The sequence below is a fragment of the Colletotrichum chrysophilum genome (assembly GCF_026319265.1).
Source record: "Colletotrichum chrysophilum strain AFK26 chromosome Unknown scaffold_36, whole genome shotgun sequence".
Classification (NCBI taxonomy): Eukaryota; Fungi; Ascomycota; class Sordariomycetes; order Glomerellales; family Glomerellaceae; genus Colletotrichum; species Colletotrichum chrysophilum.
In genome coordinates, this window is record NW_026517323.1 from 265,109 (window position 1) to 290,414 (window position 25,306).

At 53.1% G+C, this 25,306-nt stretch overlaps 7 protein-coding genes across 7 annotated transcripts; 4 read left to right on the forward strand and 3 right to left on the reverse strand.

The window, feature by feature from the left end:
* Positions 1-3,351: 3,351 nt before the first annotated feature.
* On the reverse strand, positions 3,352-3,717 carry COL26b_005404 (uncharacterized protein; the record flags this gene model as incomplete). The annotated part of the gene is made up of 1 exon (XM_053178251.1): positions 3,352-3,717. One exon carries the CDS (start codon positions 3,715-3,717, stop codon positions 3,352-3,354), a length of 366 nt encoding a protein of 121 aa, XP_053037842.1.
* Positions 3,718-4,299: 582 nt separating this feature from the next.
* Positions 4,300-4,951, forward strand: COL26b_005405 (uncharacterized protein; the record flags this gene model as incomplete). Its single annotated transcript, XM_053178252.1, has 3 exons — positions 4,300-4,481; positions 4,536-4,618; positions 4,683-4,951. The coding sequence occupies 3 exons, from the start codon at positions 4,300-4,302 to the stop codon at positions 4,949-4,951; spliced, it is 534 nt and encodes a 177-aa protein (XP_053037843.1).
* Positions 4,952-5,457: 506 nt separating this feature from the next.
* On the forward strand, positions 5,458-6,318 carry COL26b_005406 (uncharacterized protein; the record flags this gene model as incomplete). The annotated part of the gene is made up of 2 exons (XM_053178253.1): positions 5,458-6,216; positions 6,289-6,318. 2 exons carry the CDS (start codon positions 5,458-5,460, stop codon positions 6,316-6,318), a joined length of 789 nt encoding a protein of 262 aa, XP_053037844.1.
* Positions 6,319-7,337: 1,019 nt separating this feature from the next.
* Positions 7,338-8,347, forward strand: COL26b_005407 (uncharacterized protein; the record flags this gene model as incomplete). Its single annotated transcript, XM_053178254.1, has 2 exons — positions 7,338-7,370; positions 7,397-8,347. The coding sequence occupies 2 exons, from the start codon at positions 7,338-7,340 to the stop codon at positions 8,345-8,347; spliced, it is 984 nt and encodes a 327-aa protein (XP_053037845.1).
* Positions 8,348-9,717: 1,370 nt separating this feature from the next.
* COL26b_005408 (uncharacterized protein) lies at positions 9,718-14,610 on the forward strand (the record flags this gene model as incomplete). Its single annotated transcript, XM_053178255.1, has 1 exon — positions 9,718-14,610. The coding sequence occupies one exon, from the start codon at positions 9,718-9,720 to the stop codon at positions 14,608-14,610; it is 4,893 nt and encodes a 1,630-aa protein (XP_053037846.1).
* Positions 14,611-14,951: 341 nt separating this feature from the next.
* On the reverse strand, positions 14,952-15,862 carry COL26b_005409 (uncharacterized protein; the record flags this gene model as incomplete). The annotated part of the gene is made up of 3 exons (XM_053178256.1): positions 14,952-15,047; positions 15,089-15,503; positions 15,570-15,862. The coding sequence occupies 3 exons, from the start codon at positions 15,860-15,862 to the stop codon at positions 14,952-14,954; spliced, it is 804 nt and encodes a 267-aa protein (XP_053037847.1).
* A 4,684-nt stretch (positions 15,863-20,546) lies between these two features.
* On the reverse strand, positions 20,547-23,796 carry COL26b_005410 (uncharacterized protein; the record flags this gene model as incomplete). The annotated part of the gene is made up of 2 exons (XM_053178257.1): positions 20,547-20,595; positions 20,633-23,796. 2 exons carry the CDS (start codon positions 23,794-23,796, stop codon positions 20,547-20,549), a joined length of 3,213 nt encoding a protein of 1,070 aa, XP_053037848.1.
* Between the last annotated feature and the right edge of the window lie 1,510 nt (positions 23,797-25,306).

The following is a 25,306-nucleotide window of genomic DNA, read 5'->3' on the forward strand; positions in this document are numbered from 1 at the left end:
TGGTGTATCTTTCTTATTCCAAGTGGGACGGCCTTGGCTTCTAATTCAACCTTCTATAACCCTGCCATTCCTGGATTTCACCCGGATCCAAGTTGTACATTTGTCCCGGAATGGGACAACACCTTCTTCTGCGCCTCCTCGAGCTTCAACGCGTTTCCGGGCATTCCCCTCCATGCTAGCAAAGACTTGCAGAACTGGAAGCTAATAGGTATATCCCAAGCAGCTCATCTCAATAATCCGTGCTCATGGGACGCAGGCCATGCTCTTAATCGAGAGCATCAGCTTCCACGTCTGGTCGAGACCAATCGTTCGACTAGGTCAGTCCTCCGCCATCAACGTACATGGCTACTGGTGTTAATTAAGTCAGTGGCATTTGGGCACCAACATTGCGTTTTCACGACGAGACCTTCTGGCTAGTGACGACCCTCGTCGACGATGATAGATCAGCAGATGACGCTTCCAGGTGGGATAATGTCCGTCCACTCCGCCCTCGCCGTTGGTCCCGGGGGCTTTTATGCTCACTTTATCGCAGATAATTTTCAAGAGCATTAATCCGTATGAAGATTCTTCGTGGTCGAATGCAACCCATTTTGAGTTCGTGGGCTACGACACGGAGCCGTTCTGGGACAAAGACGGGAAGACTTACATCAACGGGGCACATGCCTGGAAGATTGGGTAGGTCTCACGCGTGAGCCAAAAGATTGAATTCCGTGCAGTGTGACTAACAGTAGCAAGTCCTTGGCTACAGCAAGCTGAAGCGAACCTCGATACTGGTGAAGTTGGAGAATGGAGAACAATTTGGAATGGCACGGGTGGCATGGTGACTTTATACAGACTCATGGACATCGAGGCACTTGACAGTTAACCCTGTTGTAGGCGCCTGAAGGGCCACACATATACTTGAAAGATGGTCTCTACTACCTGTTAGCTGCAGAAGGCAATGGCTCAACATTCATGCGTATGAATCGGCGCTGACATGGACCAGGCGGTACTGGTGTCGGCCACATGGTCACGATAGCTCGTTCGGAGAATGTTGGGGGTCCATATGAGTCAAATCCGGCCAACCCAATTCTCACCAATGCAAACACAACCTCCTACTGTAAGTTTTCGCGAGCTGTACTGTGCTTTTTTCTCTCTAGCAGCCTGAATGGCATACCAAAGCTCATCAGTCCAGACTGTCGGACATGCCGACCTCTTCCAGGATGATTCAGGGAACTGGTAAGTCGTTTGAGTATTGTGGATGCCTATGTTAACATGAATAAGGTGGGGTGTCGCGCTATCGACAAGATCTGGCCCTGAGTGGGTTTACTTTCCCATGGGCCGTGAAACAGTCCTGACCGCCGTAACCTGGCGAGACGGAGAATGGCCCCAAATGTCGCCCATTCAGGGCAAGATGAGTGGTTGGCCCATGCCACCAGCAAATCTAGATATTGAGGGCTCTGGGTAAGAAGACATTTGGCTCTTGTCTCTGGTACTTGGCTGACGAGTTTAGCCACTGGGTCATGTCGGGCGAAGTTGCAGCTGATAGTGTTGAGTTCGAGGCTGGTTCAGCACTGCCAGCTCATTTCACACACTGGCGTTATCCCGTCGAAAGCTCATATACAGTATCACCACCTGAGCGTTCCAACAGCCTACGTCTCATGCCGTCAAAGCTCAACTTGACAGCCCGCAATGGCAATTACGCCGGTCCTGGCGGGCAAACGTTCGTGGGTAGGCGACAGCAGGATACACTCTTCACTTATGGCGTGACAATAGACTTTTCACCCACGCTAGAAGAGGAAGAGGCCGGCATCTCTGTCTTCCTAACGCAAAATCATCATCTCGACTTGAGTTTGGTCTTACTGCCAGCAAACAGAACCGCGCGGGCGCTTCCGGGGTATAACTTGACTACGGGGGATGATTCCGAAAAACTGGAATTACATTTAAGATTTCGGGGCGAGTCATATTCTCCCGTCCCAGACGAAATCACAGCTCCAGTGCCGGAAGAATGGGTAGCCTCGCCAGTCAGGCTAGAGGTGAAGGCCGCGAACCTGACGCACTATTCTTTTTCGGCCGGCCCAGCCAATGCAGCTTCTCGAATGAAGACACTGGTGTATGCGTCGAATGATGCTCTAAGCTGGGGCTTTACAGGTACTTGATCTAGGTCTGTGATGAAAATTCCTGCTAATGTGATGTAGGCGTCTTTGTTGGTGTGTATTGCACAAGTAATGGAGGGCTTGGCTCAACACCAGCATACATATCAGACTGGACTTACATTCCTCAAGGCCAATACAGAGACTAGGAGGCTCGGCTCGAGTTCGATATTCAACGGCAACCATGAACTGGAAAGACCATGCCTGGCCCATCTGTTGGAATAGCGGTGACCGATACGGGGTCCACCATCTTCTAGGGATGGAGGGACTCGAGTGTCCGTACTGGCTGCATCTGCAGTCACTTGTTGATGGAAACAGAAAAAGGACACCATGCCTAATCAGAAAAAATCACATATTCTCCGCCATCCCTGTCGCCACTATCCCCTTGTCTTTGCGATTGTGTTTGCTCTTTTTGCATGGAACCCGCCCGGTTGCTAACATGGGGTATTTCCAGACTTCGGGAGGCAACAAGTTTAATGTGAATAAGGTGGGGCTGAATGCGACGCCCTGTCACTTGAACATGCCATTGACCAATAGTATCTTACGCCCTAAGTGAGCTTCGGTACCTGTGAGGACTTGCATATCAGCAAGGTTGGAGGCGATGTGCTCTTCCCATCACGCTTGGACTACGTGAGTAAGCACACGTTGTGCGTGCAGATCTGGACCGGCATGTCGTAGCTCATGGCTTCCAGCAAGCTGCATATGGTGAGATTGCTAGTGCATGTCTTGCTGGATGGAATTGTTGACGCAAAGAGGGGAAGTGCGGCTCATCGGCAGCGGTCGCCGGTTTCGCACCGAGCATCGCCAGTGAAACAAGCCATGTCAGATGGGCATCAGCAAGATAAAGTCGGCCAAGCGCCCTCGTTCAAAACACACGACTGCGATCTCCAACGAGCCAGAGTCCTCAAATGACAAAAGAATTCTTTGAAAGTGCGGACGTGCCCGCAGAGCAAACATGGATGTACGAGAAAGAGCTGCCTGAGGGGTATGAAGCGTCCCGCGCTCTTCTCCGAGACTACAGTGGCATTCCCGCAGGGGAGATGGACAACCACATACGAAGGATTGTAGGTCGATGGCGCGATCATAGGATGAGACCGAAGGCTGACGAAGAAAGCGCGACTCGCTGTGGAAGGTTTTCCACTACCCGTGCATCGGGCGCTGGCGGTTTCTCCTGCTGGCCGATCCACAGGATGCGTTGTATCAAAAAGTCCTAGGCCGACTAACTCAAGCGGACTCGGGAGACACGCTGCTGGACCTGGGCACTTGCGTCGGGCAAGCTCTCCGGCAACTCGCACACGACGGTGTTGATAGCTCCCGACTTTACGGAGCGGATGTGCAACGCGAGTTTTTGGACATCGGCTACGATCTGTTCCGGGACAAGGGCCGGTTCCGGGGTACGCTTGTGGCGGGTGACATCTTGGACCCGGCCGACACGGGTCTCTCTGTGCTTAACGGACAAATCAGCATCATCTGGGCCAATGCCTTCTTCCACTTGTTCGACTGGAAGCAACAGGTAATGGCAGCGGAACGCATCATCAAGTTCCTCAAGCCGGGACTTCAAGACGGGCTTGTCTTCGGACGGCATCTGGGGACTACGGAGCCGAAGGAAAGCGACAACAGGGGGCGCCGGATGTACCTGCACGATCAAGCCAGCTTCCAGCGCTTATGGGACGAAGTGGGGGCGAAGACGGGAACAAAGTGGAAAGTATGGTGGGAGCATGTGGCCGCGGTGGACTCGCTCCCCGGGTTCGGAGACACGGCCAGGATGAGTCGGTACGCCGTCTACCAAGTGAGGAGAGACTGACGCTTTTCTGCGCGCGCGGCTGCTTAGAAATTAGTGTGCTTACCAAAGATGCATGGCGTCAGTGCACACCTTAAGGTAACAACTGGACACGTCCAGAATTACCATGCAGTGAGGTACGGTTGGCTGGCCCAAAACCTCAGTAGTAATTACCAAATGGCACAGATAATAAAGCAGCTTGCCTTCTCTTGCACCCCACGAGTACCTAGTATATATGGCAGTCGGCAACCCCTCATGGATGATGAGCAGTCTTGCCAATAAGACAAGTATCCTCGTCGTGGAACCCCGATTGAACCAACCAACCAACCAACCAACCTCCAAAGCTAAAAAGCCACCACGCAGACTACCTAATATCCATCTCTTAAAATGGCCACCAATCCCCCGCGTTACACCTTCGTGTCGCCATCCGAGGGCTACGAAAATGCACCTCCTCTACCCAGCGATCTCAACGAAGATGGCAAAAGCTTCAGAAATCCCCCACGTGAAGGGCTGAGCGAGGCGTACGAGTCGTTCCCGGCTCCGCTTTCGAATGGGCGTCGAGGAGGCTTGTAAGCGGCATTGAGCTTCGACCTTCCTTACTCGTAGGACTAACATCAATACAGTGACATCCACATCTACCATTTCCAGAATAACCCGGACCAGGTCAAGCATGCCAAGGACTTGTGGGAGCGCATTCGACGAGAGTGTAAGTCGGATCAAGGACCGAGTAGAAATAGCTCTCACTGACGACTTGATGATTACTATCTTAGTCCCTGAGCTGAGAATGTACCGATTCTGGGAGAAGCCCGTCGGCCCGCACCCTGTCGCCATGTTCGAGGTCAATCTCTTCACGCCTGCACAGTTCGGTGCCTTTATCCCGTGGCTAGCCATCTACAGAGGGCCCCTGTCAGTACTCGTCCATCCCAACACAGACGAAGAGGGCAACCACAATGCCATTGAGCTGCGCAACCACACACAACGCGCCATCTGGATGGGCGAGAGAATACCTCTGGACACGACTCTCTTCTATCGCGACTGATCCTGCACCGGGCGCGGACAGCAGCTGTTCATTTGCAGACCTGCGTATCCGCAAAATGTGTATCGTTCCAAGATCAGGAACTCATGTTGATACTACGTCGGAAGTAATTTGGCGCCAGTGTGCGGACACTTGGAGGAGGGAGGGCCAGTGCGCGCGGGGGAGACGAATGGTTGCCCTAGGCCTGAAGTACCCGACGTACCCAAGTATAAGAGTCACATTTATTGCTGTGTGTACGTACCTGTAGTGTATGCTACGCGCGCGCGATAATGGCCCGTGCGCTCATGACGTTGTCTAGTGCGCCCAGTGTCCAGTGTCAGCCTAGCAGGCGCGACCGCGACGAGTCAAGAAGTCGAGCTTTGCCTGTCTATCACCAACGGCTTTCAGTGAACATCGCCGCCAGTCATGCAGTCTTTCGAAGACCTATCGACACTTTCGTAGCATATGCAATTTTTCCTGCAATTGCCGCCGTCCAGTTGAAGTCTTTCCTTCCCTGGTCGATTGCCATGATGGCTGGCCGCAAAAGAACCAGGGCTTCTCGGTCGCAGCCCGCCACCCCCGGCCTGCCAAATGTCTACCAAGAGATGCTGCTTGAGGCAGGCGCTGGTACTGGTCCTTCCACTCCAGCTCCCTCCGAGCCGCCGTTGAAGAAGCTTAAGCGACCTGGAGAGAAGACTGCCCGAGTCGATCCGCCCAAGGCCCCAGAGCCGGACGAAGACGAAGATGATGAAGATATTGAATTTGAAGACGTCGCTCTCCCCCCACCTATTTTCCAGACAATGGAAAGAGATTCAGACGAGGAAGAATCCGAAGATGACATCGAATTCGAGGATGTCGATTTGGGCGCCGTACACCCGGATGTGGAGGTTACAGAGGAACCGAAGAAGCTTACACTCAATCTATCAGCCCATACGCCGACAACACCTGCAGCCAAAAAGGGCGCCGATAGAAGAAAGCCTATCTCGAAAGAGGAGAGGGAACGCCGCATAACAGTACACCGGACACATCTGCTCTGCCTGATGCTGCACTGTGCTTTGAGAAACCGATGGTGCGACGATGGAGAAGTACAGAAATCAATGCGTTCTCTTTTGACCAAGAAGATCGTCAATTATCTGAACCCATCATCTGATCTGCCACAATTTGGCCAAACACAATCTCTCAAAACTGGTCTTGAACAAGCTGGGTCCATTTTCAAGGCCAAGTTTCATATCACAGAAAAGGGATTGCGCCGGGCTCTTTGGGCTGAGGACCCCGAGCACATCTCCAAGGTACGTAGGCCGCTTCCACACTGTCTCGAGACACATCATGGCTGACTCACCTTGTAAGTACGAACCGCCGAGCAATATGGACTCATGCTTGGAAAGATCTGATTTCAGGGAGGCTGCCAGAAAGCTACAAGGCTCTCGAGATGTTGGTGCTCAGCTATACTGTGCCCTGCTGCGATCTGCTGGGATCCGCGCCCGCTTGGTTTGCTCTCTGCAGCCACTCTCTTTCGCCTCAGGTGGTCCAACGCTCCCCAAACCCCGTAGCCTGAAGACACCATCAAAGCCTACAAGAGCAGAACAGATTCAGGCACAGGTAGCCAAGTATTCAATGGCTGGAGAAGGATCATCGTCGTCAGATATGAGCAAAGCTTCGCCTCTGCGACGGCTTGGCCACCCAAACGCCGCGGCTTACCACTTACCGTCGATACCAGCATCACCCCCGAAAGGTCGACAGCTGAAAGATACTCCGATTAATATCCGCGAGTCGCCATTTCCGGTTTACTGGGTAGAAGTTCTTGATACTGCTCATCAGAAATGGCAGCCTGTGGATCCGCTGGTTACAAATTCGATGTGGAAACCTCGTGCCATTGAGCCACCGGCCTCCGACCGAGAAAATTGCATGACCTATGTGGTTGCCTTTGAATCTGACGGTACTGCGCGAGACGTGACCAGGAGGTACGCCAAGGCATATGCGGCAAAGACAAGAAGATTGCGTGTCGAAACTGCTGTTGAACGAGGTGACCGGTGGTGGCGCAAGGCTCTTAAACCGTTCACTCGACGTCCAAAAACAGATCTTGATCAGATTGAAGACAACGAATTGATGGCTGTCGAAGGCCGTGAACCTATGCCAAGAAACGTGGCAGACTTCAAGGACCACCCGGTATTTGCGCTGGAAAGGCATTTGCGGCGCAATGAAGTTCTTATACCAGAAGCGCAGCCCGCCGGGACGGTCTCGGCGGGAAGCAAAGCGCCGTTGGAGAAGGTCTACCGGCGTAGGGACGTGCGGATTGCGCGTAGTAGGGACAAATGGTACCGCAGCTACGGACGCGAAGTCAAGCCTATGGAAGTTCCGGTCAAATTTCTTCCTCGAAGATCCAACGCCAGGCCAGGCGAGTTTATTGACGATGGATACGGCGGAGATGAGAGAGACGCGGCAGGTATGCCGGTATTTACCGAAGAGCAGACAGAGCTTTACCATGCCCCGCCAGTCATCAATGGTCGTGTGCCGAAGAACAAGTTTGGCAACATTGATGTATACGTGGCGAGCATGGTGCCGCAAGGTGGAGTTCACGTCACGGACGAATTCGACGCTGCTGCGCGCGCCGCTCACATACTAGGGATTGACTACGCGCCGGCGTTGACAGGGTTCAATTTCAAGGGAAAGCATGGTACAGCTGTGCTGAATGGCGTGGTAGTAGCACGAGAGCATGAAGAAGCCGTTCGGGCTGTGATGGAGGGTTTGGGAGATATGGAAGCACAAGTAGAGCGGAGCAAGAGGTCTTTGGCTGCGATCCGAATGTGGAAGAGGTTTCTTACGGCACTCCGGATCCGGGAGCGCGTATGGGCCGGAGTGGACCCCGAAGAGAGAGCCGAAGAGGAGAGGGAAATGGTTGGGGAAATCGCGGAAATGTCAGAGCGTGAAGAAAGTATGGCAACAGGCGGCTCCATGGTTGAGTGTGATAACCAAGGTAGGGGATGTCTTGCCCAGGACGAGGCATTTGGGGGAGGCTTTATAGTTGAAGAAGATGCGAGTCAAGGCAGATCTGGAGGTTTCATGGTTGGTAACGAGAGCAAATATGGCGGTGGGGGTTTCGTGGCTGAAGAAGTGGAAGTGGAAGAGGAAGAGGGCGGTGACGGAGGCTTCGTTGCTGGGGATGAGGATGTCGACAGCGACCGCGGTGTAGGCTTCGCCGCTCAGGACGTGGATGTGGAAGAAAGCGGAGGCTTTGCAGCTAACGAGGGGGAAGAGAACACCGAAAGGGATGGCGAGGATGGCGACATGGGGTTAGAGGACCTTTCGGTTCTCGGGGCGGAGAAAGACGAAGACGAAGAAGTTGAAGATGCTCCGAGCGACGTTACAGAGGAGTATGACATGGAGGAGGAGGACGGTGGAGGAGGATTCCTAGTGGAGTAGATGACGATCACCTACACTATCGCAGGGCGAGTCAAGGGAGCCGATGACAGAGGAGATGATGAGTCTAGATACCCCAGGGCAGCAGCAATTTTGAACAACGACGAGGCAGAACTTGGCACTTTGGGGAGGACGTGATAGACTTGACCTCTGGGGAGATAGTGCGATGTGATTGGTGGGTTGGTATAATCGATGGATTCAAGACATTCTTGACCGTTCTGGACCGACGTCAACGATATTTGCACGGTGCGGCTTGGCCCGAAGCCACACCGAGCTTCGACCAAGTCCCGGCCCAACGTCGGGGGCCAAGAAACATGAAGGATTGAAGTAGCCACTGCAACGATCAACGCCCGAGACACAAACGGCTGTCTGATTAGCGGAGGAGGCTGTGCTGGATCCCGTTTCGTTGGCGAGATTCCGCCCAACAACGGTGCAAGTGGGTAGCCGTAAGACTGCATGTTACACTTGCTGCCTCGAGTCGCGGCGATGATGTTGCTGCTGAGTACCTATCATCATGTTTGGCGGAAGGGTGGGATGTGCATCTCGTTGTAGGTAATTGTGTACCTATCCGTGGCCCAGGCATCTGTGCCAGGGTCCAGCGCGAGCATGGACGGGTCGGGTGTCACCTCAGTGCCGCCGGCCGGGATTCGGGCCAATTCCCGTCGTTTACTGCCTCCCTTACCTTACCTACTACCTTATTATTAAGGTAACGTAGGTAAGGTAGGTAGTGGATACCTCAGCTGTGAATTACGAAGACCAAACGCCCGGTGGAAGAGGCGAACCCCAGTTTGACTCCCACCTTGGCACGTCGCGCGTCGGCTGCCTTTTCAGGTCAGGTCAGTTCAGTTCAGTTCGGTGTGCCTTGCCTACCTACCTAGGCAAGCCACGCACGCACGGCACGGCGCCAGGAGAAATCATTCTTCTCCGGTCCCTCATCGCTCGCGACGGCAGTCTGACCTAATCCCGAGGTGTCTTGCTCCAGGTCGAGAGTTCATCCAGAGTGATCCATCACCCCCAAGACACCGTGCCTACGCCGTGTCTCCAAGGGTCTTCCTCGTCCCAGTGTTCGTCTCGTCTATTTCGTCCTAATACGTACATCCATTTCGTCTTCATTCTTCCTACCCCCTTGTCGTGGCTCACACGCCGCCTCGAGAGGTCGTTGGAGTAACAAGAGAAGGTACGGCTTGGATTTGTGAAAATTCCACTCTCTTTTGCACATTTTTTTTTAGCCAGCCTTCATCGCGAGCCTCTGCTCATCCCAAAACGTCCGCGAAATCCCATCCTCACGTCGGCACCGCAAACAACAAAATACGCGAATCGATACCAAGAACGGGAAACGACGACGTAGCCGCCCGAGGCGACTCTCGCCCATGATGGCGCTTCTACGCCAGACTTGGACTTTGACTGTCAAAAATTGGAGGATAATCAGCCGCCACTCCATCGCGGCCATTTTCATTGCATTCATCCTCCCTATCGCCTTGACGACATTTTTCAGCTTCGCAAAGAATCTTTTCGTCCCCCCAGCCGTCTACGGCGTTTCCGACCCAAGGCAGATTCGTTCTCTACCGGATGCCCTCGATGCCGGAGCTAGCACCGGTAGACAGACCGTTGTCTTCGTGAACAACGGTCTCATCGGCGGGGACATCGACAAAGTCATCGACACGCTCACTCAATCCGTCGAGAGCGTCGGCAAGAAAGCCCTACGCCGGTCATCTACAGCTGACCTGGGTACAGACTGCCGCAGCAACCTTCGCGGCGTTTCCAGATGCTATGGCGCCGTTGTTTTCCAGTCTTCCCCCGCTGAGGGCACCGGCAATTACTGGAATTATACCTTGCGCAGCGATGGCGCACTGCGATCAATGGTCGTCGACGTCGACTCGGACAGGAATGACGCTCAGATCTACCTCTTACCTCTGCAACGCGCAGTTGATGCTGCCATCGCCAAAGTCGCCAGTTCCAACTCCTCGCAAGTCCAGCAAGGCCCTCTGCCCAACACGGTGACCGAATATCCCTTTACGAGCATGACCCAGGAAGAACGTGCCATTCAGATTCGTATCCGGTACCAGAGCGCCATTACCAACTGGATGGGCGTTGCCTTCATGACCAGCGTCTTGTTTGTTACTTACCATCTCACCGGATTCATCGCGACCGAACGTGAGAGTGGCATGACCCGACTCCTCGACGCCATGATGCCTGTCAAGCAACGATGGCATGCCCAGGCGGCCCGCATCGTTTCCTATCATTTCGCATTTGTGCTCATCTACCTTCCTGGATGGATCATCGGTTCTCTAGTACTTCGAGCCGGTGTCTTTGCTCGCACGAGTGTGGCCACTGTTCTGGTCTATCATGTTCTCAACGGAATAGCCATGGCCTCTCTTTCCATCTTGGTCTCCTCTTTTTTCAAAAAGGCCCAAATCAGCGGCATCGCTGCTGTTCTGATCATTATCATACTTGGAATTCTCGCCCAATCCATTTCCTACCCTAGCACCGCCACTGTTGGTATTCTCAGCTTCCTATTCACGCCTTGTAATTATGTGTACTTTATTACATACATGGCCCGTTACGAATCAGGCGACGCTCCGACGAATCTTACACAGGTTCCTCCAGGTAGCCCGTGGCAACTCACTGGAATCGTGTTATGGGTATTTCTGGTCATCCAGGTATTTGGGTATCCCCTTCTTGGGGCAGTCATCGAGTCGAGACTGCACGGCACTACCACCCAGGGCAGAAACGTCGTGTTCGGCTCGGCCAATGACCCAGCAACCGAGGCGGCTGTCCGTATCGATGGCTTCAGCAAGATTTATAAGCCCTCGGCACTGCGTCGCATGTTTTCCTTCATTTCGCGCCCTCGCGAACCTGTTGTCGCTGTCAACAACTTGACTCTGAACATCCGTCGAGGCCAAATCCTCGCCCTTTTGGGCGCCAATGGCAGTGGCAAATCTACAACCTTAGACTCCATTGCCGGCACCAACAAACTGACGAGCGGTGCTATCACCATTGATGGCACCGGCGGGCTGGGAATTGCGCCTCAGAAGAATGTCATGTGGGACGATCTCACTGTTGAGCAACATATCCAGATCTTTAACAGGCTCAAATCGCCGAAAGATCTTGCGTCGAAACAGGAAGTTCGCGACCTCATCAAATCGATTGACCTTGAGCTGAAGCGGAAAGCCATGTCCAAGACTCTGTCCGGGGGACAAAAGAGAAAGCTCCAGCTGGGCATGATGCTCACGGGAGGAAGTGCTGTCTGTTGTGTCGACGAAGTCAGCAGCGGCATCGACCCTCTCAGTCGGCGAAAACTCTGGGACATTCTCTTGGCCGAGCGAGGGCGCCGCACAATTGTCCTTACAACTCACTTCTTAGACGAAGCCGATCTGCTGGCTGACCACATCGCCATCTTGTCGAAAGGTACACTACGTGCTGATGGATCTTCCGTCGAACTGAAAGACCGTCTTGGCGGTGGATATCGCGTTCATGTTCATAAGGACACTGGCATTAAGATTGGCCCTGATGTCCACGGTGTTCAAAAGAAGATCTCGTTCGATCTTGTCAGTTATATCGCGCCATCCTCAACCCTGGCTGCTCAGGTTATCCGCACCTTAGAGGCCAACGACATCCATAAATACCGATTCTCTGGGCCTACAATTGAGGACGTATTCCTGCAACTGGCAGAGGAGGTCCGAGGAGAAGCAGGAGACTTCCCGTCCGCGTCTGACACGACGTCGGAATACAACGAGAAGAAAGTAGCATCAGACGAGGCTCATACTACTGGCGTCGCATCTTCGGGAGGGTTAAAACTTCTTGACGGCAATCGCATTGGTTATATGCAGCAAGCAGCCGTTCTCTTCCGGAAGCGCATCACCATCCTCAAGACCAACTGGATTCCGCACTTCGCCGCCTTCATTCTCCCCGTAGCAGCCGCCGGCCTCGTCACTTTATTCATCAAAGGCCAAAACAAGCCGGGATGCGCACCCTCTGAAGAGCGTTCGCTCGACCAAACCCAGGGTTTCAGTCTCACAGACTTCACATGGAAACTGGTTCTTGGGCCATCTTCGAAGTTGGACTTGAACACCGCCGCAAGCGTTCTTCTGCCGGTTTTCAACGCAGCCTCTGGCAGCGGTGGCTTAGGAACCAGTACGGGCACTGGACTAGGTTTTGCAAGGCAACTGCTTGAAGAGAATGCCACCTTTACTGAAACATTCGACTCTTTCAAAAGCACCATTGTTGAGCGACGGGTTGAAACACTGCCAGGTGGTCTTTGGTTTGGGGATGGCAGCATGGAACCTACCATCGCCTATATGGCTAACTATAACGGTCTTATCAATCCGTTGCTGACCCAGAATCTCATGAACATGCTCCTGAGCAATGTCACACTCATGATGGCCTGGGCACCCTTCGCCACTCCTTGGGACCCTGACACCGGCAACTCCCTGCAATTCCTCGTTTACACCGGCATAGCTCTCTCGGCTTACCCCGGGTTCTTCGCCCTGTACCCGAGTCTGGAACGCCGGCGGATGGTTCGAGGCCTGCAATACTCCAATGGTGTTCGACCATTGCCTCTATGGCTTGCTTATCTCGCATTCGACTTCATCGTTGTACTCGCCTCCACAGCACTGGTGACTATTCTCTGGGCGACCCTTTCAAACATCTGGTATCATGTCGGCTACATCTTTCTCGTATTCATGCTTTACGGGCTGACCGCTATCCTTTTGGCCTATGTCATCTCTCTTTTCTGTAAGACGCAGCTTTCTACATACGCCTGGGTTGCCGCAGGGCAAGCAGTCATGTTCCTTGTCTATCTGGTTGCATACCTCTGTACGGTAACGTTTGCGCCGGTGACTCGGGTTGACGATTATCTGCTTGTCGTCCACTTTGTCATCTCCGCCGTCGCGCCCATTGGCTCGGTTGTTCGAGCTATGTTCTTGACTCTGAACCTGTTCTCAACAGCCTGTGATGGTCGCCAGCTTGCGCCCAATCCGGGCGGAATGCTCCAATACGGTGGCCTCATATTGTACCTAGTCATCCAGTCCATTCTTCTCTTTGGCATTCTGGTATGGGCTGACAGTGGTTCTGTTGGCTTGTCCATACGGCGACTTTGGCAACGTCGACATCCTGAACCTGAAGATCCTAGCTCGTCCGATGAGGAGCTGGCAAATGAGCTGAACAGAGTCACGACGACACAAAACAACGATGATGGGCTTAGAGTAATACATCTAACGAAGACTTTCGGCAAGAACACTGCCGTTGATAATGTCACCTTCGGCATTCAGCGTGGAGAAGTCTTTGCTCTCCTAGGACCAAATGGAGCGGGCAAGTCGACGACTATTTCTCTGATTCGCGGAGATCTCAAATCAAGTCGTAATGGCGGCGACATACTGGTCGAGGATAGATCTGTGATCCAAGACTTGCCGGCTGCGCGGGCGCACCTTGGTGTCTGCCCTCAACACGATGCGATGGATCTAATGACAGTGCGCGAACACTTGGAATTTTACGCTCGCGTCCGCGGCATTCCCGATATCGACCACAATGTCAACGCCGTGATTCACGCAGTTGGGCTCCAGGCTTTTTCGACGCGCATGGCCCACGCGTTGTCGGGCGGTAACAAGCGTAAACTAAGCCTCGGTATCGCGTTAATGGGCAATCCGACCGTGGTATTGTTAGACGAGCCTTCTTCGGGCCTGGACGCCGCTGCGAAGCGTATCATGTGGAAGACGCTAGCGGCCACGGTTCCTGGGCGATCTCTCCTGTTGACGACACACAGCATGGAGGAGGCCGACGCCCTTGCGAGCCGGGCCGGGATCTTGGCGAAACGTATGCTGGCACTTGGCACGACGGACAGCCTTCGGCATCGCTTCGGAGATGCCCTTCACGTGCACCTGATCAGTAAGACGGCGCCACATACCACCCTAGAAGAAACAGAGAGGCTTCGTGACTGGGTTAAGAAATTCCTACCTGGGGCTGAAGTGGAGGAGAAGACCTACCACGGCCAAATGCGCTTCTCCGTGCCAGCGAGCGAAGTTCTGAGCGCGTTCAGTGGCCACAAAGTTGAAGAAATCCAGCGGGCGGACCAGGATGTATCTTCCAGCGCCGTTGGTCAGCTGGCTGTCATGTTGGAGGAGCAACGCGAGAACCTGGGTGTCATGCATTACAGCGTCAGTCCCACAACACTAGACCAAGTGTTCCTCACAATTGTTGGAAAGCACAATGTTCAGGAAGAAGGCTATAAAAAGCCGGAGAGGAGGTCCTGGTGGCGTTTTGGGCGATGAGTGGGTGAGAAACACACCAAAAATGAAAGATGATGTGAGCACGTAGAACACAACTCAAACGAGATACCCAAATGCGAGAGGCAGGGGGGCCTTAATAGATGATTACTTGATTATTAACCGGGGTATTAAAAAGTCGATAGATGCCATCATGTATCCAAGACATCGAGAGCTTCGTTTTTCAATCAAAAGTGGACGTTTCCCTCCCGTTCGGCACCCTCTGGCACACGTTGTAGATGACACCGGCATCTCGGAAGCCTCTTGACGATACATTATTCACTCTTCGGATTACCAGCCCAGATCCCATAGAAACTTTTTGCTGTTGAACGAGCATCACTCTCGAATCATGTCAGATCACAGAGCCATTTCTGCGTATCTCTCTTCGGCCCTGAGATCCTTTGCTGGAAGAAGGGGACCATGTCGGTCTGGGGCTCGTGGGGCTGAAGTTGGATTTGACGGGGGTGATTGCGTCCTCTCGTACACTTGCCAAACCAAAGATGCTTTCGGTCGAAGCGGTCTGGTGTTGGTTTGAATAAGGCGACACGTGGGTGGCGGACTTGTCTTCCTTCGCGTGGCTCGACCGCGCGCTTGAGACAGCCGACTCCGTGGTGGCCATCTCCACGTCGGGCTTGACGATGGCTGGTGGATATGCACTCGTGGGGAATGTGCCACGGGTATCGCGGGTGCCACGAGTGTCCGAGTGCAAGGAGTAGTTCACCCTAGCCATCATCCTCGGGAACAGTTTGGTCATGAGGGGTCGCAGAGTCGGAAGGCAGGCGCAGGTAACGGCCGAAGATATCTCTCCAAGCGACCAGAGAGAAGCTTCAACATTTGTCCAGGTGAAGTCCTGTTGGATGCTGAGATATTTGGTGCGGACAATAGAGACGGCCACAGTACTGGTAGCTGTTAGAAAACCGACATGCTGCGTCGAACGATCGGGGACAAAATTTGTAACCACTCACAAGAATCCGAGGCTGAATATCCCCATGAGGAGCAGCTTCTGCTTCCTGGGAAGACTAAGATGCCAAAATATGGGCAGAGGAAGTGCAAAGACGGCGACATCGGTGGCAATATTTCCCGCCGCATTCACATACCACTGCGGCTGGTTAGGGATGCAATATGCCTTGATGGTCTTGTCCCAGAACCCTTCGACGGGTATACAGGTGAAGGTAGCGATGAGAAGCTGGGAAACGGCCCATGCTCCAACCACGACGATTGCGACAGCGTAAATTCTCCTCATCTTAGGAACAGCCATGATTCGGTAATATTGGAACAGAAAAGACAACTTTATACAGAGAAGCGCAATGTTGTAGAAGACGATGGAGACAAAGAAGGTCTGGAGAGCCGTGTGAGCGAGCACCCAACAGATCAAATTTGAACATATCTGGTAGGGAAAGGGCCGAAACTCACGTGGAGGTACTCTGGGATCTCTGCTTTGTCCAGTGTTGAGATATGTCTCCCGAGGCCATGTTCAGTCACTGCCGTCTGTATTAGCCAACATGAACAGGACCCTCTTATTCAAGGAGGCTTGTGACACGACGTACTTGCTGCAATAGCAATTCCACAGCCTATCAAAGCCAACTTTCCTCAGAACAGTCAGTCCTTCTTGTTTCCAACCAGCACGTTGTTGACAGGACTCACAAGTCCAGCGATGGCAAGAACGTCATCAATGCCGAATAGTTCAATGACCTTTGTTCTCGTGTAAATCCGTAGACCCACCAGCGTGGTGGGAAACATGATACAGAAGACTACGGAGCCGATGACAACTCCTCTCTGGTCTTCGTACGAGTCTGCAGGAAGCTTTGCCATACTAATCTTCGCCGGCGATCGGTAGTTTTGGCTAAGGCAAGATGAAGAATGGGAGAGCGTGAACATGCCAGCTTAAGCAGATGTTGACTTGGCGGGCGGCACCTACTAAACAGGTCGATTACGGGGGAAAGAATGCGTTTTTGAATAGAGCCAAACTAAAAGACGCACATCGCAGGCCCCCTCTTCCCAAAGACAAGTCATGAACCGCTGCGAGCAGGGGCTCAAAATAGGATGACGGGAAGGGGAAGACAGAGTTTCGAAGAGCATTCACGCGAAGGAAGTGTGTCTGCGGAGCACACCACCATTCTTCGCCATCATGACCGAGTCATTCTCGTCACACCAACAGGTTCGTACCGCCGAGACTCTGATCCCAGTTGGCGGCAAGAGAAGAGGAAACGAAAAAAGAAACAGGTCGACTGGGCCGTCCCTCGTTCAGATGAGCGAGTATCACGCACGGCGAAACGGAACCCGCAATCAGACTAACGAACTGGAAAGACTCGATTCACCAATATCGCCAGATGGAACTAGGGATGAGCCCAGCTGGTCAACGACAAGTTGGCTGCCCGTCTGTCTGTCTTGGCCTGCTTGATGATGGCGAAGTGAAGTCCGTGCCTTTTCCCTGATTCTGGATTCACATCCATCTCGATGAAGGTTTGCCAGGGGGAGGGCGTAGCGAGGCAGAGCATGGAAGAGAGCCGCATGGGGTTCGCGGGAAAGCAGAGTTTAAACCAAATAGAAAGATTAAGCGCGGAAGAGGCGAAAGAGCGAGGAGGGTGAAGATGTTTAGCGTGTGAACTACTCTGGTGTTACTATGGATCGAGAAAGCAGACAGCGGGGGGGCTTTGACTTTGACTTTCTTACTTCGCGGCACCTACATTTGTCCGCCCCTTGAGCCGGGAAGACCATGCTTCAAGAGGTCCCCTCAGCTGCGAGTTCAAACCTCACCAGCTAGAGAAGGATACGAGCGGTGGACAGCAGCAAGAACCACGTGAATCAAGCTTTGAGTGTAAGAGAGAGAGCGGCGCACGGGTATCTCAACCCGCGATGGCAGCGGAGAACCTTGTTTGGCAGACAGGTGGTGTGCCATGTCTGCGAATTAGAATACAAAGTCCGATGCTTGACTGAACGCTCAGTCCGCGTCCTTTCTCCTGAACTGATGGCCCGTCTAGCCTTTGTATTCTGTCTTTGGAGTTGCGTTTTTCGTCATCCTATAGTCATCCGTCCTACCACCCACTCTTGGTTTTTTTCCGCTGTCTCTGCCGTCCGGATCTTACTATTTCCGGAAATCATTCGGAAGAGGATATTGTCACGAAACGCCATAGGAAAAGATGAGATATAGGGGTCCCAAACACGGGAGGAGGGTGTCGAGAAGCGAATTTGTATCATCAGTTGATTTGCTGAACTTTATCGACTTTTCTGTCTTCATCACTATCGGTTGTCAATGGGTTACACCGGAAAACGCACGAGAACCAGGAGTTGGTCTTGCTTACAGCCAGCCGTAGTAGTGGCAACATCATCAAATGCGCCGTACTCGCCTAACCCTGCCTGCTCTCTGAATGCGCTGATACACTTCTCAGCCTATGGACGGAGCATGAGTCGCAAACATCGCTGATTCTGCAACTGAGAGTTGTATATTCCAGGGTAGCCGGTCCTGGATGAGCCAGTTCCCACCATGCGCCCGTTATTGAGCGGCCAGGTCCCGGAGCTTGGGTGCCTAGGTAGGAACAGACTCCCAACCTGTAAAAGGGGCCCTCGGGTTGAGGGGAGGGGAGGCCCGTCTACTCCGTATGTTGTCCCATCCCTACCTTATCTGAGGCGCCATAATGCTTGGATCTACTCATGAGGAAGACGCACAGTCGCGGTGTTGTTGTCTCCCGCCTGTGCTCTGTTGCCCCTAATTGATTAAACTCGGATCCTGGCTCCTCCTCTGTCTTCCGCACATCGTCTGTGACAATTGGCAGTCGGCACGGTATGAGAAGATGTTTTGTACAAGCTTTAGGATGTTACATATGTGACGAACACCAAAGTACACATCCACTGGAAGGCATGCCACATGAGCGAGACAGAGTTAAGATCCCTGCCTTCCTTCACTACTAACATCGCATGCTCCTGCTAATGGTGCAAACAGGGCTGTGCCATGGTGACGAGAATTAGCTCAGAAGAATTTCTTCCTCGACAGCAATGGTGTATGTGCCACGTGGAATTCGAAATGGACAAGGCCGTCAGTACATTTCTCTTATTACTACACGTTCTTCTGGTGTACATCTGCCACGGCCGGTAGCACTGTCGGGAGATCAGTTTGCTTGTGTACATTTGTTCTTCATATGCCGTGAAGCTCTTTCCTTGTCTCAGCATGGCGAAGACCATGCAGTGGTATATTGCGTCGAGGACAAAAAGCCGGGAGATATGTAATTTCGCAACCAAGAAAACGCCCACCATTGTCCGGCTTGTCGCCCTTACCCTTTCCATGCAATCCGTATGCTTTTGTCATGGTATATCCGTCCATTCCCTCCTGAGCTCTATATCGTCAAGTTTCAGCAAACCCTAGTCCGATTTTGAATACAGTCCATCTCTTGAACTTCGCGGTGAACTCCGTAATTGCAAGACCCCATGGAGGCAGTTCGGCGCACGTTCTCTCGCCATCAAGCAGCACGGCACTCCTCCCCTTCATAATGCTGAGTGAAAACCAGTACAGTCTGCTCTAGCTTTGCAAACCTTCACCAGATCATCCTCACCAACCCGACCGCTCATCGAAATTGTCCGAGCAGAGAAGCCTGAGATGAAACCAACAGCCTCATGAGAAACAACGACGGACACAATCAAGCTGTGCCGTCTGTCTTTTTCGTTACTCCATCTTGGCCTGTAGGTGTAGCCGATTCATCATCTGATGTTTCCTTGCCAAGAATCTTTTCTTCACCACCAGAGCAATCTCTGACATTGAACCACCCGCCGCGCTCCCACTGTCCTGGGGCATATAGACACGTTGCACGAATGTCGTCCTCCACTATCCCCAAGAGTAAGGTATTGAGACGCCTGAAGTCGATGGGCTTCAGAATCCATCCGTCGAAACCTGCACTGACGTATTTCTCTCTCTCTCGCTCTATCAGGGATGCCGAAACCGCGAAAATGGGAATTCTGCCATTATGATTGGCGATGGAAGAGTGCCCACCGTGCTCGCCAGAATTTTCGAAGGCTCGGATCATCTTAGTGCTCGTCAGGCCATCAACTATCGGCATCTACGATGAAAAATTGACTGTTAGCACAGGAGATGACTAGGGACCGACCGAGAGCACGTACCTGCATGTCCATCAAAACGACGTCAAAGGCACTAGACTTTTCACGATAAACCGTCGCGCAGTCTTCACCGTTTACAGCGTGTGAAACTTGATGGCCTGATTTCTCCAGGCGCTTCCGCAGAATTCGTGAGTTGATGGGGTCATCCTCGGCGATGAGAACTTGCAACTTGGTTGTATCTGGCCCTGAGACGACACTTGTGGTCGTTCCAATTGTACCGCTTTCCGAGGCTGCCCCATGTCCATGTTTTTCTGATACTTCAAATAGCACTCGAGATGATGCGCTCTCCTGAGGCAAAGAAGACGGTGGTTCCAAGTATTCGTCGGGAATTTTGACCGCCCTGATGGGAGTTTTCGTATCCTTCACGCTACTAAAGCCCACTTCAGTCCGTGATGAGGAGTCTATTGCAGGGCCATTCTTCTGGCTTGTCCGCAGCGAATTGGGCGATCCCGTGACGCTAACATTTGAAGAGTTGCCGTCTGAGGATTTTGGTCGATAGAGTGTTTCTCTGGAGAATTGGCGCTGAGCAACTGGCCGGCTCGTGTCCACCTCTCCTATGGACAATGGCGTTTGAATGGCGTCTATCAAGCGATCCGCATCACTCCGAGAACTCTTGTCGCTGGCTCTGCTGGTCCCTGTGGCGACGCTCTCGTGACTCTCGAGGCTTCTGGTTTCCGCTTTTGGACCCGAATCCACAGGCATCATTTCTTCAAACCCATCATTTTGTTGTGTTTGCTTGCTTCCGCGATCAATGAGCATGAGTTCGCCGTCTTTATCAGGCATGACCGCAGTAGTCACGGATGCTACGCTGGATGCTGCAGCTGACTCCGAATGCCTTAGGCCTTCAACTGGTGCTGGCGCGTCATCCGGGATATCGAAAGGCAACTGTATAATGAATCGAGATCCTGTACCTTGTTCTGACTTGAGGCGCAGCTGGCCATCCATATTCCGAACGATTCTGGCAACGACGGCCAAGCCAAGGCCCAGGATTCTATCTTCTTTTCCGGCTTCGTCATCCTTGGAAGGCAAGGTCGTTTCATCTAGTTCGACGCTGACTTGTTCCAAATCTCGGAAGAGAGTGTCCAACTGCCTGGCCGTCATTCCTTTGCCCGTGTCTTCGACCAGAATTTCGATGCGTACACGTCGGTCAAGAACTTCGCTAACGTATAGTTCGACCTTGACATACCCATTAGCGGTATTTTGCACGGCGTTGGCTGCGACGTTGGAAATGGCCTGTCTGAGACGTCGGCTATCACCACACACGTGACGAGGAAGGCCAGGGTGTTCGATGACTTGGTACTCAATGCCCTTCCTCTTAGCGTCGTTGACAAATGGCTCTGTTGCTTCCCGTATGCACATGCCAAAGTCAAACACTTCATCCTTGACTAGGTTCTGGCCTTCCTCTGTTTGGGTGAGATCGAGTAGGTCGTTAATGACGTATATCAGCGACTTAGACGCAGAGTGAGATTTTGCCAGGTTGTCGCGAATCTCTTGGTCCAGAGAGCCTTCCAATGCGATTTCCAGGTAATTGATGATGGCGTTCAAGGGGGTGCGTACTTCATGTGCCGAATTTGCGAGCAGAAGTCGCGTAAGACGGCTGCTCTGCAACGCAGCTTCTTTCTGTCTCCACACTTCGATAAATTTGCCATAGACAAGACACAGCACAGCCGATGTCTCGACCTGTTCTTCTGACCACTCTCGACACTTACCAAGCACCGTCTCGTGCCAGGTTTTGAAGCTTTTGCGGGGCTCCAGGTAGGCAGCTGTTCCTTCGCGCAAAGTCTTTTCGTACGGATTGCCGGCCCATTTGACCTCCTTGACCTGGCCCTTTCGGAAAAAGACGATGAAGTCATTGCCTCCCACACTCAATGGGACGTAGAGGAGGCCTGCGATGACGGTGAAGCCCAGAGGATAGCGCAAGTCTGGAAAATCCTCCCGAATATCTTGAGAGGTAACCACAGACGTGAGTTGGCGTAAGCGCAGGTATTCCAGCATCGCCAGAGCCTCCTGAGACTGCTCGATCTCGCCAAGAATCTTGGTTTCTCCCTTAATCGAAAGCATCCCAAAGTCTGCATCAAAAAGCTTCAAGAGATCGTCCGACGACGCGATGATGTACCCAGATGGATTCTTCTCCGTAGGCGCAGTATTGATGAGTTTCCGAGCTTGAAGTCGGGTTGCGTACGATAATCTCTCGATGTTCCGTGACGCCGTATCCCCAACCAGGCGACACATTTTGCGGATAGGAAAAGACACCCGCATGCCTTTGCGGCCGTAAGAATGACACGCAATGAGGCCCCACAGCTCGTTGAAAGCATTGATGGAAACCGACATGGAGGATCGTACCGCCATATTGGCGAGATATTTGAGGTGAATAGGAGACATGGCTCGCAGATACGAGTGGCTGAGGTCTAGGGGCAGGTCGAGATCCTCCTTGGCTTTGCAGACCAACCTTGCGGTCTCGAGGTCGCGATCATATAAAAGCCTCACCTTGTTCAACTTATACAAGTCGCGAGCTTGCCGTGGAATGTCGGAGGCCGGGAAATGGAGTCCCTTGTACAAATCCTTCGTATGCGTGGTATCAACCAACTCGGTGACGACCTTTCCGTTGTAGGAAGAGTCGAATTGGTAGATCATGACTCGGTGAAAGCCGGTGAGTTCTTTGACAATGCCCACCAATATTTTCAAGAATCCTTCCAGATTGGAAGCCGCAGCAAGCTGCTCTTGTACTTGGGACATGATGTCGAATACTTGCATGGCCCCGGCGTCGCCTCTACGCTTTCGCGCACTTCGTAAAACTCTCAAAGGCTTGCTCAAGATCTCGGTGCTTTCGGCCAGTTCTTCCATCGTTGGGTTGGACTGGAGTGTATCCTCTGGTGTGTTGGGAGTAGCCTCTTCTGGTGGGCGAAGTGGAAACTGATGGTCATCATCTACCTCAAACTCGCAGATTATCAGGTCAGGATGCGCTGGGTTTATGTGTATAGCGCACCAGAGCTTGGCGCTCTTCCTCCTTGGTGGACGAATCGACAGGCTGAAGACCTCGGGTCCGTTGATGGCTGGGTCAGCATCCTCGTCACGAATGAAGTCAATGTGATCCAATAGGTTATCCTGCTGCTCTTCGGTTAGAATATCGAGAAAGCTGTTCAGACGAAACAGCAGCTGAGGCGAGTAGCCCGTTAACCTCTCCGTATTCTCGCTGGCGTAACGAACAGAAAAGCGCCCGTCTGCCTCTTCCCGAATGGCCACCAGGGCACCGAATCCCTGAACGGCACCAGGAGTGTGGATAGGTTCGTCTTCGCATCGTTGCAAAACATTATCGGTGCCGGTGATGACATGGTGACCTTCGTCTGTCATAACATATTTGAAGCGCGTCGTGAAAAGACCATCATTCCCGGGTTCGCTAAGCTGGCTTGTGGTGAGGGATGCTGGGCGCTGGGAGGAATCATCCCCTGGTACCGACTCATCTTCGCCGTCCGAGATGGTGTCTTGAAATAGGTCGAGGGGCTTCGAATTCGCATGGCGCACGGCATCGGCCTGGACGCTTGACAACGGCCCGCTATCAGTGTTCTTTCTCCGGGTCAAGACAGGTTGTCGGTCGCTCGGCGAAGTTACTGTGGAGGGGTGAGAATGGGAGGTGGTGGCAGAGGCGGAATCACGGCGAGAGGCGGCGCCAAGGGCAGTGGTATCGATTCGTGGGTTACCAGGCCGGGGTGCCGGATATTGACCGTGGTCGGGTAGTCGGGGAAAGTAGTCGTGTTCGCTTGATGATCTACCGGTGCGCTGGACACTCACAACGGAGCGGATGGGAAATACCCTATCTGAAGGGTCAGGGCTCGCACCGTGACCAAGCTGGCGATCAGAGCTGGCGCTCCATGACGAAGAGCAACTGGGGGTAGCAGCATTGGCGGAGACGGGTGCAGAAGATGCTGCAGAGGCGGCAGGAGCGTCAGATGTGGACGAGTCGTCGACGTGCGGCGCGGCGGGGTTTGAATGGGAGCTCGCGATGGGAGTCGCCTCAGACGAATCGTCCGTTGTAGACTGGTCGGCGAAAGTAACGGAAGGCCGGCGGGTGTCGGATTGGGCGTCCATACTTGACGATACGCGGCGAAAGACCTAAAAGTCTATGAAATCCCACAAGGATGTAAGCTCTGGACGCGACCTCGCCGGAGGCTCAGAGGTCCGCAATCAGTAAAGCTTAGCATGAGGCAACAAGACAAACAGAGCACCCTCTCGTTGTTGTTGTTGTTGATGTTGTTGTTTGAGTATGACCCCCAAGAGCAAGAAGAAACGGATTTGTGTCGAGGAAGACACAGCGTCGGCAAGGATAGGAGAAAGGAGGACTAGGCCCCCAGTGTCCTTGTCGGCGGACTGGCTGCGAGACGCTCTATTCGTCGATCATTCGGGCCCGGAGGGCCAGCCCTGATGGGAAAGTCGGGGTATGGGATGCGGTTTTGCGATTTTACGGTTTTGCGGTTCTTCGATTGTACGATTGTTCGAAGGCAAGTGAGCGAGCCGGGGGGCTGGTTGGTTGGTTGTTGTGGACAGGGACCTGCTGCTGTATTCGTATAGAGTAGAGTGGGCGCGCCGGGGATAGCGGGCAGTGGTGGACAGCGGTTACAGAGACACCTCGATGACTGTCAGACACGGAGATGGAGGTGCGAATGGGAATGGCAGCTCTCAGTTTCCCTCGAACATTAGTGATCGGTTTGTGGCGGCCGTGATTGAGGGGTCTGGGGTGCGGTAAATGGCAGGAGTTGTGGGTACCCAGTCGTGCGCGGTAAGTACGCATACAGCAACGTCAACGAAGCACCAGCTAGCTACCTAGGGCAGAGTAGGTATGTTAACCGAGAAGTTCCAATCGAAAGGCAAGCATGCGTGGCAACGGAAGGGCCTAAGGCAAGATCAGGGCGACGGCCATGTGTATGCGATCAACGTAGCGGTGGGTGATGCAAGAACGGAGTTCTGTGGCGGTGGTCCAAGGTAGGGTCAGGGTAAGGTAGGTAGGCAGACTAACGTTTGATAGGTAGGTAGGTAGGTAAGTATTGGTAAGGTAGGCAGTGTAGTGTATTGCTGTAACAATGCGGCAGCAGGTGGTGGTCGCGTAGTACCACGAGACGGGGGCAGAGATCCTAATCGCAAGCGATCGAGAGTCGACCCGATGGCAAATGCAGCACCGTGGGGGTAGGTGTACGTAAACGGCGATTATCGAGGCCGCTGACGGAGGGAAGATTAATGTGTCAAGGGTGAGGGTCCAAGACGGAGGAGAGAGGAGTAGGGAGAGAGTGTGGGAGAAAAAGAGTGTAAGAAACAGGGAGAGCGGGAGGGGGAGAGAGAGGAAGCCACAGACACGAGCATAGAGACTTCAACGAGGGTTTTCGCAAGTACCTGCCCCGGAGTGGCAACAATCAATCACCATCAACGAGGCAAGGCAGGTAGAGATGAAGAGAAGACGGAGAAAAAGAGGGGGGAAGAGGAAGGAAGGAAATGTGAATCTACAACAAGGTGAGAGGCAGCCTTCATTGGCAGCCTTGAACAGGAAAGACATGGACGGACAGCAACCTGTCTAAGATACCTACACCAGTCTCTCTCGGGCTGGATT